This window comes from Periplaneta americana, chromosome 15 (genome assembly GCF_040183065.1).
Source record: "Periplaneta americana isolate PAMFEO1 chromosome 15, P.americana_PAMFEO1_priV1, whole genome shotgun sequence".
In the NCBI taxonomy this organism is placed as follows: domain Eukaryota; kingdom Metazoa; phylum Arthropoda; class Insecta; order Blattodea; family Blattidae; genus Periplaneta; species Periplaneta americana.
The window spans coordinates 55400756-55416680 of record NC_091131.1 but is presented as its reverse complement, the minus strand read 5'-3'; the positions used below and the strand labels follow the sequence as shown (position 1 = coordinate 55416680).

At 34.7% G+C, this 15925-nt stretch overlaps 1 protein-coding gene across 4 annotated transcripts in view; it reads right to left on the bottom strand.

The window, feature by feature from the left end:
• The window catches only part of LOC138714974 (magnesium-dependent phosphatase 1), a 38233-nt gene extending 24897 nt beyond the window's left edge, over positions 1-13336 (bottom strand). For 2 of the 4 annotated variants that reach the window (XR_011336139.1, XM_069847308.1), the window contains exons 1-3: positions 13175-13335; positions 12971-13031; positions 10445-10663 (exon numbers count right to left, since the gene is read on the bottom strand). Coding sequence is in view for 3 of the 4 variants with exons in the window: in XM_069847308.1 (XP_069703409.1) it covers positions 10445-10663; positions 12971-13031; positions 13175-13220 (326 nt within the window). In the remaining variant the exon portion in view is untranslated. Of the gene's footprint in view, positions 1-6089; positions 8372-10444; positions 10664-12970; positions 13032-13174 lie in introns of those variants that run through there. The other 2 variants (XM_069847309.1, XM_069847307.1) reach the window with 2 other exon arrangements.
• Positions 13337-15925: the final 2589 nt, after the last annotated feature.

The following is a 15925-nucleotide window of genomic DNA, read 5'->3' as shown; positions in this document are numbered from 1 at the left end:
GGTTGTCTTCTTATTGTTTCACAGCCAAGAGTTAATGTGCGGCCAGAAGGTTAAGCCACACTCCCAAGAACAGTGCACAGAAAACTGCACTACAGTGTTTAATATTAGTTTGTAACCCATCTTCATAGGTCACTAGTCTACACTTTCATTCAAGAGTGTGTTTTGTAATTCATAATGAACAAGTTTATGTTCTTTATCACCTATATTTAGTGTTCATTAAACTGTATTACGCAAGTTAAATATCCAAGTACTTATTTCTTTTAATAATGGTAGTAGACTCGAAGTAAACATCTAAACAATGGATGTTTGTGTTCGATCAATATGTAAAAATAAAATAATTTTTTTAAGAAAATATCTGGAAAAGATGCATACTTAGACATGTTAGAGAATCTTGAATAAAAGTTCAAAAAGATAGAATCAGTATTAGATAAATTAATTTTCTTCAATAACACAATTAACTGGAAAGATAAATGCAACAAATGGTATATTCATTTTTAGAACACCTGACTGATCACGAACATCAGCTTGCTTTCTTTCACCAATATCTCACCATTTGATAAGTGAAACACATACAGTGTTGATAAAATTATTAATTTTGGATTATGTCCACTACACAACCGCCATATGACTCCACGATTTTTATTTCTGTAGAAACCTAATTGACATCAGTCTCCACTCATAGAAGGAATGAAGATAGTATTTAGGGGAAGAAAGCATCTATTTCTAACAGTAACAATGAACTCCAACTTTTTACGAAGGTGTAAAAAAAAAACCCGCACAGTATTTCCAGCAATATCTCTAGATACCATACAGTCTTAGAAAAAAGTTTTGTCACACAGATACTTTATAAGTTCCAGAAAGGAGGCAGTGCGCATGTTCAGAGGATGTGCGACCTGGTTCACAAGAATGACTAGTTGAGGTAATAAAATTAGTTTGTTTCGTTGTATGTCTGCCTCCTTTCTGGGACTTATGAAGTATCTGTGCGACAAAACTTTTTTCTAAGACTGTACATGTCAATGTACCTGAGCCTAGACAGTCAGGGTTCTTAGAAATGTGGCAACCAACTGGCCACACAAACTGCTGTCTGTATGACAGCAAGGAAATAACCTCACTGTATACGTATCTCTGTGTATATACAGTATAAATAGAACCCTGTTCTCCGTAAGACTGGAAGAACATTTATTAAAAATAAATAAAATGACAAGGGGAGGTCACAAACAAGGAACATGGTATTTTAATGAAGCCCATACCAAATTTTACGGTTTTAAAATTGAATTCAACCACATTCAATTACAGACATGGATGGCCAAGGCATTGCTTTTTAAAACAATGTTACCAGTCTTCTTACAATATTCGTCCTTTACAGCCTGTCAGGCAATTGTGGGATAGCCAAATGGATAACAATGCAGACTGGTCGTAAGTGGGCTTTGATCATTTCCTATACTTATATTTCAATTTATTGTTTTCTATTGGTCATTTTAACATCATGATTACAGTGTTACTGTTTTATTGAGTTTCACTCTTAACGATATGCCAGTTTTCACAGCCATATTTTTTAAATTAAGAACAAAATATATTAGGATGTACTTATATTTAAGAAAGATTCAAATAATGTCCACAATCATTACCTACTACATATTAAAGGCCTGAACAGTAGCAGTTTTAGTAATAGACGGAGGAGGGATACGATACTGCAAGATTTTGCCACTAGATGTCCTACTACTGATCTATAGTATACTGTATATTGTAGATTTGCATGTGGTGACTTAAAAGAATATGTGCCAATTAATGTAGTTGGAAACATTTTATTGTCCAATTCTACATTGCAAACATTCAAAATAGTCCCTCTGTAGAAGAATGACAACTTTCCAACATTGTAATAGCTGTTATTCTGATGAATTCTATTCTAAAATTTAAGTTGGGTCACAGCTACACGTCAGTGCATATAAGGTAGGAAAATGTTGGTCTAGAAGTGGGGTGTTTTGGGTAACAGGTCATAATCGAATGGACATATATAGCAGAATGTACAGTGGATGAAGGAGATGAGCTGGAGTGTACAATTGAACGATTTTAAAACAATTTGTTGTTAAAGCGATGTTTTAAATTAGTACATTTTCTTCATTTTATATTACATATACCAAAAACATGCAAATGTCATGGAACAAAGAGTAATAAAACACCACGAGACACTTCTAGTGGCCATTAGCTAAAAAGTTCATTTGTTTTTCCTTTCACTTGGCTGCTGTCCAAACTTTGAATACCTAGTAGGCAGTAACACAATTTAATGACATATAATGACAAGTCACATCTTTAAAAAGGTTCAGAATTCAAATACTGATAAGAGATTCACTTTAAAAGTAAATTTACCTCTAAATTTGAAATAGTTCGTATGTTACTAATCAATATTTGTGTTGAACTATAATTTCCATCACAATAATATTTCTGACATTACATTTCACGTAAAAATAAAGGGATAATGTCAGACAATGGAAAAGAGATTTTTGTACTGCTATTTTACAATAAAATTCACATTTTTTAACTGTCCTGAGCCAGCTCAGTTCAGTTAGAATCACAGCCTTATTCTATCCACATCATTTTAGGTTACACATTAATCAAATTAAAATATCTCCAATTGAAATGTAAAATATTTAACTTTAAGATTATAAGTGAAAGTACTCGTCCACAGTACAACTTAAATTGCATGCAATTTTAAAGTTGCACATCATGTTTACACATAAGCCAATAATTGGAAGCAATTCGAGCTGTGTAGCTTGAAAAATGGCACGACTACAAAAAAGTTGCATTTAATGTTTACACCACACCATTTATGTGGTGCAACTCAATCTTTTACAGTTATTGAAAAGTTGTTCAGTATCTACTACAAAGGCTCCACGAATTCTGAGGGAGAGATCAAGAACTGTATAAACCTTTTATAGGAATGTCATGAAAAAACGTCAGTTACGTATTTTAAAAATTAATGTCATTAATAACAACCTCAGGCATTTTGCCTATACCGTGAAGTGCAGAAGAAGAAGAAGAAGAAGAATAACAAAAAGACACATTAGCAAGAAAGTCTATATCACAAAGAAAATATCTTGTAGTAATACTGAGATTTTTTTATTAATGTAAAGAACTCAAATTGTCCTTTAAATGACAGTCACTGATTACATCAATTTCCTAAATTATTCAGAGCACTTTTATTTATGAATTGTACATTAAATGCATTGAAGAACTCTCATTCAGTATTATTATATTTCTCTTCTGCGCAGCTGTGATTTTGTGAACTTCGTTTTTGTTTAGTATGTTTGAGTGATTTATTAACCTCAAATACAATTTTGTTACCAATAGCATTTTTCTTTTCTTTTTCATTTTTGTTTATTGTAGTAGTCCACCAACTAAACTTTTCATAAACATTCTTTCGACCTTGTGATATAGTGTGTCCATTATGTTTTCTTGGTCATATTATAACATATTTAATATATTACATTGTTTGCACATAATTACTGAAAACATCATACTACATTTAAAATACAGTGTTGAAAACAAAACAATCACAACAGTTTTGATCAGACTCCTTTTATAAACAGTGTATAGTATTCAAACACATTGAGGTGAAGTTGCGCAAAAAAATCATCGGAACTTTCCAAGCCACTTTTAGATAGCTCAACTTGGTCCTTCTTGCTATATACTACACAATGCCACTCTTGAAATTGCATGCAACTTAAAACTTGCGCAAAATGCGAGTGGCATATGCAATTTTTCAAGTTGCATGGTTGTTTACATTGTGCAACTCAACTTTTCTTGCACAACTCAACATTGCATGCAACTTAGGTTACACCATGGACGAGTACCTTAATGATAGTTTGTCATTCGATCTGTGAGAATTAGCAGAGAGATCACTTTACTCACATAAAAGCTGAAACCATTGCACACAGTACCAGAAGAACAGACTAGATTAACGCAAATGCATTATCTGAGACAATTCACTATAAACACTATTAGGGTTAATACTGCAACTTGCCTGATCTAAATCACTGATGTTTAATTGCAGTGTAATCTAGGAAACATAAGAAACGAAATCTCTTGCCAAAAAAAAAAATAATAATAAAATAAAATAAATAGACAAACTTACTGTTAATTAGCTTCAAGGAACGTCATCAAATGAACCCAACTCTGCTTCCAAAATATCAAGATCAATTGTGATGTCTCATGTTCACACAAATCAGTGGTGATATTCGGCCGGTTTGCACCGGTTCAGATGAGCTGGTTGTTTTCTAGGTAATATTTGCAATTAGGCCTACTATGGACATATACCATATATGTTTAACATAGGTACACATGAGAGAATTGGTTGTTAAACTTCTAGAACATCACCACTGAACACAAATAGAAGACTCCAATGTTGTAAGATCCACCTTAAAAAAAGGTAGTAAGTATACTACACAAGATCAATGGCTTTACTTTCTCATTCATGGAAACTGCATTGAAGATTTTTTCCACCTACAAATACATCGTCCATAACTGGGATTGAACCCACGTATTTTTGTTCCAGAAGCATGAACAGTAAACAATAAATCACTGAGACCCACATCTTACATAGAAAAATATGATAGGAAAAATCAGAAGAGAAACTTAACCACACAAGCCAAAATTTGCTTCTAAAATATAAAGTACGTATGGTGATGACTATGTATACCAATATTTTCCACAATTTTGTCTTCTTATAAATTTTTCAGCCACACATTTGTATAGAGTTGGTTTTGTTTGTGAGCTGCCATATGGTGAACACTTTTACAAACAATAATGCATATCTACCCATCACCCATAAATGGGATTTATATGCAGTTCAATTATCTCCAACTGCCAGTATAAATGTAACCTCCAATTAGTTTCTTTTACATATACATATGCACAAAATACTTATTTCCATATAAATCCAATGTATACTGTTTATGGAGTAAAAATAATTGTATTCATTACAAATAGACCGATCAGGCATGCTATCTATTTGTTTCGTGCATTGGTAGACTTTACCAATATCTAATATTGTAGCTATGCCGAGTTCAATGTATGATCATAGTGTAGAAATCAGGTACTTCCAAAGCTACATATAGCCTCTGTTTCATAAGGATTGCTGAAGAGTGATTGTCCCTTAGAAAATTATAAATGGGATGAACATTATTTGATATTTTACTTACAGAATTCCTTAAGGACTTTTACACAAAGTTTTAACCATGGAGTTGGTTTGAATGCAAAATCTGCAAGTTACAATGTATGTTTAATAATCAAATGGGGTATTAGGCAGTGATGAAGTCGTTCTTTAAAGAGTGGGTAGGCAGAATGTAGTACATTACTATGTTATCAATGGAGAAAATTTTATTCCTATCACTGCGAGACTCTAAAAAGTCGCGAAATTATATTTAAACAATTTACAATACAAATATTTCATTAATTTCTGCTGCTGAAAAACTCCTAAAAGTAGTCATCTCTAGCTACGCTAAATTGGCAATACTGACTTAAAGCACAGGAAGGTATGAATATTCCTTGTGGGTGGCATTGGTCATGAGACACACCTCCTATCAACATGGAGAGAGGTTGCTTGAAATTCTTTCTGCCATCGCCTCACGATATTTTCCATTCCCCACCATTTTCCCTGAATGTTGAAGAGGCAAGCAAACATTTTCCTCACCCACAGATCCTCGTCACCCTGTCAGAGCACTATCTAGCAGTCATTGAGTCAAGAACCCAGTACAATCAGCTGATTTGCTCAATAAGACCTTATTACAGCAGAGAAATTTATTGCAGTACAGTAAAACCTCGTTAATCCGGACTAATTGGGGAGATAAGTTGACCGGTTTAACGAAAGTCCGGATTAACTGAAATAACCTAAAAGAACAGTAGAAAGTGTATTAAAACTCCATTTATAGCAACAAAACACGTTTATTATGATGTATTTAAAGGGCTTAGGCCTAAATACACTATGCACTATATAGTACACTGAAACGTAAATCATTGTGTAGTTTAATTACAGTACTTTAATGGAAACTTCATGGATTTTCTTTATTTTTAATACTGTAGGCGTAATATTGTAATTATTGTAATGCCATAATTCTAATGTATAAAAATAAGTCTTAAAACAAGGTTCTTTAATTTTTGCAACCCATCTTTTTTTGCCTGTCCGGATTAAGCGAAGTCCGGCTTATCGGGGTCCGGATTAACGAGATTTTACTGTATTTATAAGTTTTAATCATGACGATTTCTTTGGGTAGGTATAGCTTCAATTGCCTCCAAGTAGCTTCGCCACTTGTGACTGGTATTCTGATGGTGTGTGAAATTTCAGTGTGTAGAATCAAGCTATCATAATGGTCAGTCATTTACTTTACGCCGCTGAGAGATGTGCTGTGTTATCAGACCATGCATTACTGTTCCTCATTATACTGTATCTTTTAGATATCTTGTCACTATTCTTCTGTAACAGATCATCAAATAACTAAAATTAAATAAAAAGTAAATATCCATGCACAGACAGTTTTTATGTTTGATAGGATAGTTTTGACACAATTCAGCAGTTAATGGCAAATGCTCAAAGCAATGTCTATACTCTATTACCAACACGTTTCTCTTTTGTTTCGTTGTTTGACATCCTACAACAAATGATTAATTAGACAAGATTCCTCACTTTGAGATTCGTAAACGATTCTACTAACGAGAATGTCTTACATTACTGTAAATAACACGAATTAGGCTTGTTAATCTGTTCTGTTTACAAATATTTTTTATACAACTGGTCTACAGATGAAGGTCTACAAGTGATGGATGATGATGATGATGATGATGGTGCCATTTTGCTACATGGAAGTAAAACTTGAGTATTCCATATAAACAAAGAACATCGCCTACAGAAGAAGAAATAAGAGCTATCAAAAATTACTCCAGAAATTGTACATAATAAAGAAATAAAAAAATTAGCTAAGATTATTGAAATAAATGAACTGCAGAAAATCACAATAAGAGATGGATCAGTCAGACACAGAGAATGAATATTAAAAAATTTACAAAGCTGTCACATAAATAAAACCCAATTGAAGAAGAAATGTTAGCATAGCTAACCTAAAAACTGAATGGAACATACTAACTATTTATCTAATTCCTATGGTGATTATGACTACAGACCTTTTCTCACTTTGACATAGAGCTCAATTTTGATAGTGCATATTTTTTAAGTTTTTTCCGCTTCATTATGCATGTTTTGTCATATGACAGTGCATGCATGTTTTAAGATTTGATAGTGCAAGAAAATTTGATCTCTAGTTATTAATTTCATTTTGTGTAACGGTTCTTCGCAAGATATATATGCACAAATGCCTCAATCCTTTAGTTCTCAGATGTCCAATTATTTCTCCAACTTAAAACACAATCCAGCACAGCCCTGCACCTGCATATGGAGATGGCGCCATAACATAAAGAACTACTATGTTGACAATATTCCTGCTAGTTTGCAATCACAAGGACAATGCAAATTTAACCTAATCTATAAATAAAGTTATTAATAATTACCCAAGTGTAATCAATTTCTCTGTTGGGGTGTGTCTCGCTCTGCAATTTGTGATTCAGGTAAATTCAAAATAACTTGAAAATTTTCTGGGCATATTTGATAGCAATTTTTTTAACTTTGTAGGATGTGCTTTGAGTTTGTTGGTACACACACTAGCATTGTAGATTCATGAGTTGTGTTAATGAAGGATGAATCCAGAACCTTCGCATTTTCCTTCTTTTGCATAGATAGTAGACACCAGAGCACAGAACTTCATCATCATCGTCAGATGATGACATTCTTAACTTCTGCTACACAACACCAAACTCGCTGACTGGATTGCTAATGCATGTTGCTTCAGTGTGAGAAAAGGTCAGAAAAACATTGCCTGCTGGTAGTTGGTAGTTGCCAGTTGCTTGTTGCTCTGTCACAGCTGCCTAATGACCTATGCATCTCAACATTATGATCATATCTTGAACCGAAGTCATACATGACATTACAAAGACAAAAATTTGTGATTTCTGAAATCACGATATTATTAAAACATCACTACAGACTATGTGCGAGATGTATGCGTCATTCACACAGTTCCTGTGACTCGCAAATAGTGAGACTGTGCTTCAAGCACTACACATGGTCCCGCCATGCTACACAAGTTTCATCCTGCTTCACTGCCTGCTGGCAAATGTTTTCAACCCCTCCTCTATAACTTTCATGTTGACCCCATTTTTGACCAAGATTGAAACCACTCCCTGTGCTTCCAGGTCACGAATGTTTCTGTGCTCATCATCAAAGAACAACATGTCCTTGAAGCTAAGTCCTGACTGCTTCTTGAACCTGTGAAATAGAAAGGCCTATGTAAAAACTGCCTACTGAAGGATGCACTGGAAGGAATGGTGAACGGGAGAAGAGTTCAGGCCAGAAGAAGATATCAGATGATAGACGACATTAAGATAAATGGATCATATGCGGGACAAAGAGGAGGGCAGAAAATAGGAAAGACTGAAGAATGCTCGGTTTGCAATGAAAGACCTGCTCTTGGGAGAACACTATGAATGAAATGAAAGTCAGATAAAAGTGCAGCTGGTTTTTAATTTCTTCTATTAACCATATCCCGAACACGGTAATGTGGAAAACTCCATTTCTGAGGTCGATGCAAATATGACTACATGAAATGCCTTGAATGACATAAGATGACAGACGGAGGGCTGGTTTCAACAACAAATGTTGAAAATGCATCAACACATTTGTTAACACGTGCTAAAATTTTAACAACTGTGTTAACATTCTTTCATACATTTGGGTTCCACCAACGACTTCCAGATGGATGTTAACTAACATTTTGTTAACTCTCGCAAAAATTGGGAATAATATGAATCAGGGAGGCCATGTCAGACCCAAAGCTTTTCTGAACACGTTTCACCCACTTCACATAGAAAAAACATGTGCAACATTAATATCTCTTTGGCTATTATTATTTGTTATTGAAAATGAACCATGAAACTGATGGTGTGAAAAGAAATAAAGGATCCAGTTTCACTAATACAGAAAACTCTTTGTTGCTGGAATTGGTAATCAAATATAAATATAATTTGGAATATACAAAACAATGGTGTGAAAATCAAAGCCAATGATGATGAGTGGGTGCAGATTACTAATGCATTCAATTCCTATGGGGAAGTTACCACGAGAATTAAGCAACATAATATTTTGCGGCAGCTCTTCAACTTTCTCGTGCTCCACACAACTGAAACTGTTATGGCAGTAGATTATTAAGAGTCAATGCCAATGTTCATAATATTAAATATCATTACTGGTTGGTACATTTTCTTTTCTTACAGCTAACTACCCCCCAAAAACTCGATCATACATGAGCTCTATAGAGTAGATAACTTCCAAGTCGTAACTATTTTGTCCTGATGATGAAACTGTACGTAGTTCCAAAAAGTTCCAGGACATGATGGGACTTTCAAAAGTCTACTTTTCATTAACACCTTCTAAGACATGCTGAATCACTTTAATATATCTCACACCAGGTGGTCTGTTCTTCCAGCTCTCAGAGACTAAATAACAAAGTTCCATTCTGTGCAAGAGTTTTCCAAAAGTGCAGTTTTTTGTCATATAGGGTTATTTCAAGATCAAGACTACTTTCCTATGTTCTCAAAAGATCTTCCTCAGTCATCTCCTTACAAATATATTATAGACCCATATAGAATATCCAAGTATGAGCAAGGTTTTCCTGGTATTCTAAGCTTCAAAAAAAACTTTAGAAGAGTTAGATTCATTCAAATCTTAGAAAATATATCACAACAAAAACATCCACATTGCATCATTTATTGGATAACGGAACGTGCCACTGTTTACAATGTGCACAATTCGACAACATTTTGGTGTATTCCAGCACTCAATGCAAGACAAAAGAAAATAATAATAACAATACCGGTAATAATAATAATAATAATAATAATAATAATAATAATAATAATAATAATAATAATAATAATAATAATAATATGCACATTCTATCAGGAATTTACAAGTGACTTCAGATACAATCCATTATCAGGAAGAGGCAAGGAATTTTTTTGCAGTATCATAGTTAACAGTGATGTTCTCTAGCTATAATAGCCATCTTGAACTGACAATTGATGAAGAAAGGGAAGAGAAAGTGCCATACAAGTTATGGTCGCATTCATTTCCTACCTAGGTAGCACAGATACTTCACAAAGACAGTAGTTTGCACAGCTGCATTCTCATTAAGCCATAACAAAATTCAATTGATGCAAATACCTATAAACTATACATTTAATAGTCCTCTAGTATCGAGACAGCATGCGATTTTTGTTGCATCTTCGAGTTTCTTGTTCCTGTATCATCTGATTGATCATGTATAAAGATGAACTTACTTACTGATTGAAATGCGTCACTTTACATCCGGGATAAATCTCTTTGTACTTGAAGTATTTGTTCCAGTCAAACAGGTCCAGCAGCTGGTTGGCTCCATCTATTTCTCCCGTCCTGGAAGCCACTCCCAGAGAATAACCCTGTGCATGAAGAGACTCCAATGCCTTCGGCACTTCAGGATAGAATTTGATCTTGTCTCCTAAAGAATCTACCACATTTCCCAACCTGGAAGATATGCAAAGATTTCATATTATAATAAAACGTCTCATTTCTGTAGATCTGTAAAAATACAATACATTTTGTATCTGTTTCGGTTTTACCAAAATTAAATAACAACAAAAGAAATAACAATTGACTAAACCAGAGGTATCAGATAGTCTGTTTCAGAGCCAGATGTGGCTCTCACTGTGCCCAAGTAGCTCGTACTTGCAATGTTTGGTTCAACATACTGTATATGTCTGTTAACATTCTAAATGTGCTAAGTGCCAATTTTTCAAATTTCATTTTATTCAATCTAAAGGAGGAACATGCATATAAGAATACCATATTAAATTGTCTTTGTTGTATCTCAACTATAAGTGACTCACTTGTGCGCCAAAAGACGATGTTGTAGGTATCTCAACATGCATTTCGCAGTGTGTTTTTCATCAGTACCTCAGAAAGTTGTTTTTGGCACTCAGCACATTTAGAATGTTAGGTCCTCAATTGTTTTCACTTAGACCTATGAAGTTGGTGAAAAATAAATACTAATCCAGACTAAAAAATTGTCATCATAAAGCCTTCAACGAGCGAAATCAGATTTGAATAAGGAACAACCCAGAAATGTCATCACTCATTAGTCGTTAGTGTTCTCCCAATTCTCTCTCATTTACTCTTTAAGTTCCTGATGTGTAGGGTTTCTGTTTATGAACTTCGAACAATATTCCAGAATCAACAGTGTCGTTAAAAATAAATTTATGTTGCTGTTAACACAATTTTTGCAATGTAGGCTCTTCATTATCTCTCAAAGATTTGCATCTTTAAAGACACAATTTTAATCTCCATGTGAATGTTAAATTATTATAAGATAAGAGAAAATGAATTTTCTGATGAAACTGAGAAAAATAACAGGGAGAGAGAAGATGAGTGTTTTTCGGGCTATGCGGTTGTGGTCTACTGGCAATGTTATGTCCAGACGTTTCGTCTACAGCTGTGGTAGACGAAATGTCTGAACGTAACATTGCCAGTAGACCACGGCCTCTTAGAATGCCAGCCGTTAAAGCCTACATTCAATGAGAAAAATAATGCTAAATCTATTTCGAAATAAGTGCCAAGTAAGCAATTTTACTCCCAAATGTTTTTACAATTACACAGTCTATTTTATTTTTATAGGATTCAAATCATTTTTGTGTCCATCCATGTCTTGTAACGAGAATTATTTATATAAATGTTGTACTCTTACGTTTGTTCGTGTCCTTGCCAATGACATTTAAGACAACAGTTATCTGATGACCCTACACAGTTACAAGTTGCTAGTTCCCCTTTCATTCGCTCACGCTTACAATTAGGATGACTTTGGTCTTCCCCTATGGTTATACCACGTACCTGCTTAAGTAGTTGTCTATTTATTGAATGGTTCATCATAATGCACCAATCTGACATGACTGGACAAACCTAAAAAATTTTGAAGATAATTGGACATCCCAGGTTTCTACGTGAAACAATATTTCTACAGTACATATTATAAGAATTGATAAGAAGCTATGATTCAACTGGTTAAAAAAAATTATGACATCCAAAGAAAAGTTAAAATTGGCCAATTTTCTACAGCTACAAGCAATATGATGACGATGCGGCAATGGCAGCAGCGGTGGTGGTGGTGGTGGTGGTGGTGGAGTTGATAGAGGAGGTAGTGGAATGGGGAATGTAAAATTGAAACATATGAAATGGAATTTTAAAACGAGTTGCAGGATTCAAAACTCTTGGCTAAAAATGAAATTAGATAAATAATACCGTATCATATAATCAATATAAACCCAATGACATTGCTCAATCGGTAGATTATTTGCTTGCTTGCTGATCAATAATCTCAGTCATTGACGAGTTTATGATAAAGAAAAAAACTCGCGTGAAACCTCGATCGTGGGTTTGATTCTCGTTTGGGTTGACTACCTGGTTGAGTTTTGGATCCGGGGTTAAATTTCAAAACACGGATTTCACCCTTCCCCTCTGCTCCCATCCCACCTACCTTGCATCTAGCTACTTTTCCTTCCCTCCTGGGATAAATTTCAAATGGCTTATCTTGGTTGTGGGCGTAAATTCAACGATTTTCACTTCCTAAATCACTTAATTACATGTGCGCTAATTTAGCCGCTATCATTAATGAAGTTTACTAATGCACATGAAAGCAAATCTATGTAACGACATAAAATAGTATCACATGAATCACTTAAAATCAATGATACTATTTTCGTAAAAGAAGAGTATTTTCCCTAGCCCAAAAATAATATACAATCACCTAAAGTTCTCCAAAATGAATTATTGTTCACTTACTTATCCTTCCTGAAAGGCGGCGACACATGAGTATCCACCCAAAACGGCCACAGTGTGTAATCTGCAACAAAATTGATGAAGTCTTACACATTTAAAACGCACGACGGTTGCGTTCGAGAAAACTTTTACTATGTAACCTTACTTTTTTTTATTATTATTCTGCACTTCCACACTTAAATGAGACATACAAAATAACATTCATACCTAAATCGAAAACAATCAATTTCGGTTTCTTTGACGATACTGCCATTGCTTCTCTGGACTGTTATATAAAATTATACAACACGAACTTCGAAGGAAAACTTAAAACGACACAATCACATGCAATAGCAAGTACCGTGCGTTTTTTTTTTTTTTTAAAGCAAGACGTAAAGCGCTGCAGCAAGACCGTTCTTTTATTACATTTGCTTCACCGTCGCTGCAGCAGCGCTGTAGCAACCGTGCGTTTTTTTTAAAGCAAGACGTAAAGCGCTGCAGCAAGACCGTTCTTTTATTACATTTGCTTCACCGTCGCTGCAGCAGCGCTGTAGCAAGCGTCCAGCAAATCAAAACTTCGCTTTACGAATTTGCTGCACGATCCATCATGGCGGAATGTGTGTTTTGGTCTTTTGCAACGTTAATTATTGTCAAAATCGTCTAGTAATAATAATTCCATGTCATTATCATGAAGTCGAAATTATTTAACACGTTCGGTTCTTTTAGGGTTAAATTTATTACGGCAGAAATAGAAGCCAATATTAAATATCCACCATTTTGCAGCCAGTTGACCTACTTACGTTTTTTTTCGACCCTCATTTTGCTGCAGCAAAGGCATGAAGCACTTTACTGCAGCGCTTTAAAAAAAAACGCAAGGCAAGCGTGCAGCAAATCAAAACTTCGCTTTACAAGTTTGCTGCACGATCCATCATGGCGGCGGAATGTGTGTTTTGGTCAACGAGTTAGATACTATAGAGAGGCTAAAGACCTCTGATAAGCGCTCCCTGCGGAGGCCAACAGTACTATGGATCGTTCCCTAAAAAACATGGCGTCTTTAGTACCGCCAGCCTCCGCAAGGAGTGCTTATCAAAGGTACACTGTAACGAGTTGGTACATGTATTATATTTTTCAGATACATCAATATTTAATTTAAACATTTCGCTATAGGTTTTGTAAAAAATTGATTTATAAATGAAAAAGTAATAATTAAGACTTTAAAATTTCCAAAAATGTCTCATTCCCTCGGATTTAAATGAAATGTACCGTAAATCATAATATTCGTTGCTGGATAATTAAACCCTCTCAATACAGGTACCATGGCCGCAGAGAATTATAAGATAAGACGGACTGAGCATAAGCGAAATATCTGTATTAATAAGTTTGTACCATCAAGAGTTTAGTATTTATTGTGTTTATAGGGCCTACTCCAATTTTCTTTTTATTAATGCGTTAGGGCTCTTTTTGTTACCAAAGAGGAAAGCTAGCACTTGCATCACACACATTTTGTCATTATTGTTCAAAATAATGTAAGAACAGTTTTATTCTGCAAAAGCCTCTGCTTAGTTGCGAGACACGTGTGAGATCAATGCTTGTTTCAAATTATATTAGATTACACGATGTCTCCATCACGCGAAAAGAAGTGTACCTAGCTGTGGTTCCTGTTGTTTCTGATAACAATGTTAATCGTAAATATCTTATCGTTTCAATAAATGTGGTGAGTTATGATCATGAGTAACTTTCTATTAGTGTCATTCTTTAATTATTATGTTGCATGCTAAGAGATTATTTGTAGTTTTAATAATTTCAGTTTTCAAAAGTTCTCTGTGTTAATTCCAATTTCAAATGAATTTTTCTCAATAACTTAATTACTGGATATTTTTTTAAATTTTCGCCACTACCTTTCCTATATTTTACTCCTATTAGTTACATACGTCGTCTCTCTTGAAATCACCTGGTGAGCACTGAATTACATGATTTCATATTAGGTTAGACTAGCTGTAAGGTAATTATTTATTTTTCTTCTGCCGATTAAATTCATCCGTCTTTAGGTGCTTTGCTTTGGTTGCATCGAGTATAGCTTGTCATTTAATATCTGGGCTATATTTAGTGAAACTAATAAAACAGAGGCCTACAGCTGTTATAAAACGTAAAGTTTTGTGTGTATTTTGCTTTTTACCAATGTTCAATTGTCTTCAACTTTCTGAGGTCTTTGTCCTCTCTATAGTATCTAACTCGTTGGTTTTGGTCAACGAGTTAGAAAGAGAGATATATAGAGTGGCCATTGGGCCGCCAAGTTTGAAGAAAATTGAACGACCGTCCGCCATTAACTTAAGCGCCCAAAACAAGTGGGCGTGGCGATAAGTTAAATTGCAATCGCCAGCTGTCAAAATTTCGTTTGCATAAATCAGTTAAACTGAAGTGGAAAAACCTAGTATTTCGTCAAATATGTGCTAGTAACTTAATCTAAAATAAAGACTTTATGTACGCTAAATTCAAAACACTTGAGCTATTCCTAGAAGAAATAACCTAAGCAAAATTGTCATGTACGTATGACAAGAAGCCTAGCAAATATACTGAAGAAAATATTAATATTCCTAGGTTCTTTTAAATGCGACGCGAAAGATTGCCTATAAAATGAACGAGTATGATTCGGTTGATTTTATTAAATTGTTTTCCCAGTCTCTATACGTTGCAAAACTATTTCTTATATGATAAGATATAGAATGAAAGTAGGCCCTAACTCTAACTGTAGCAAACACCCTTTACCCCCAACCTTGTAATTAGGGTAAAACTAAAGTCGACCGTGAGCAGTCACATATCTCTTGACCTCAAGATTGCGATGCGCGAAAGTGTTCAATTTTGGGTCGAGGAACAGCGCTCCTAGTGAGTCTAGGTTAAACTATAAAACGTCTTTGCTGCTCGGGCCTGTATATTTATTTTTATATCCCACCCTTTCCAGCTGCAGGTTACTTGCGACAG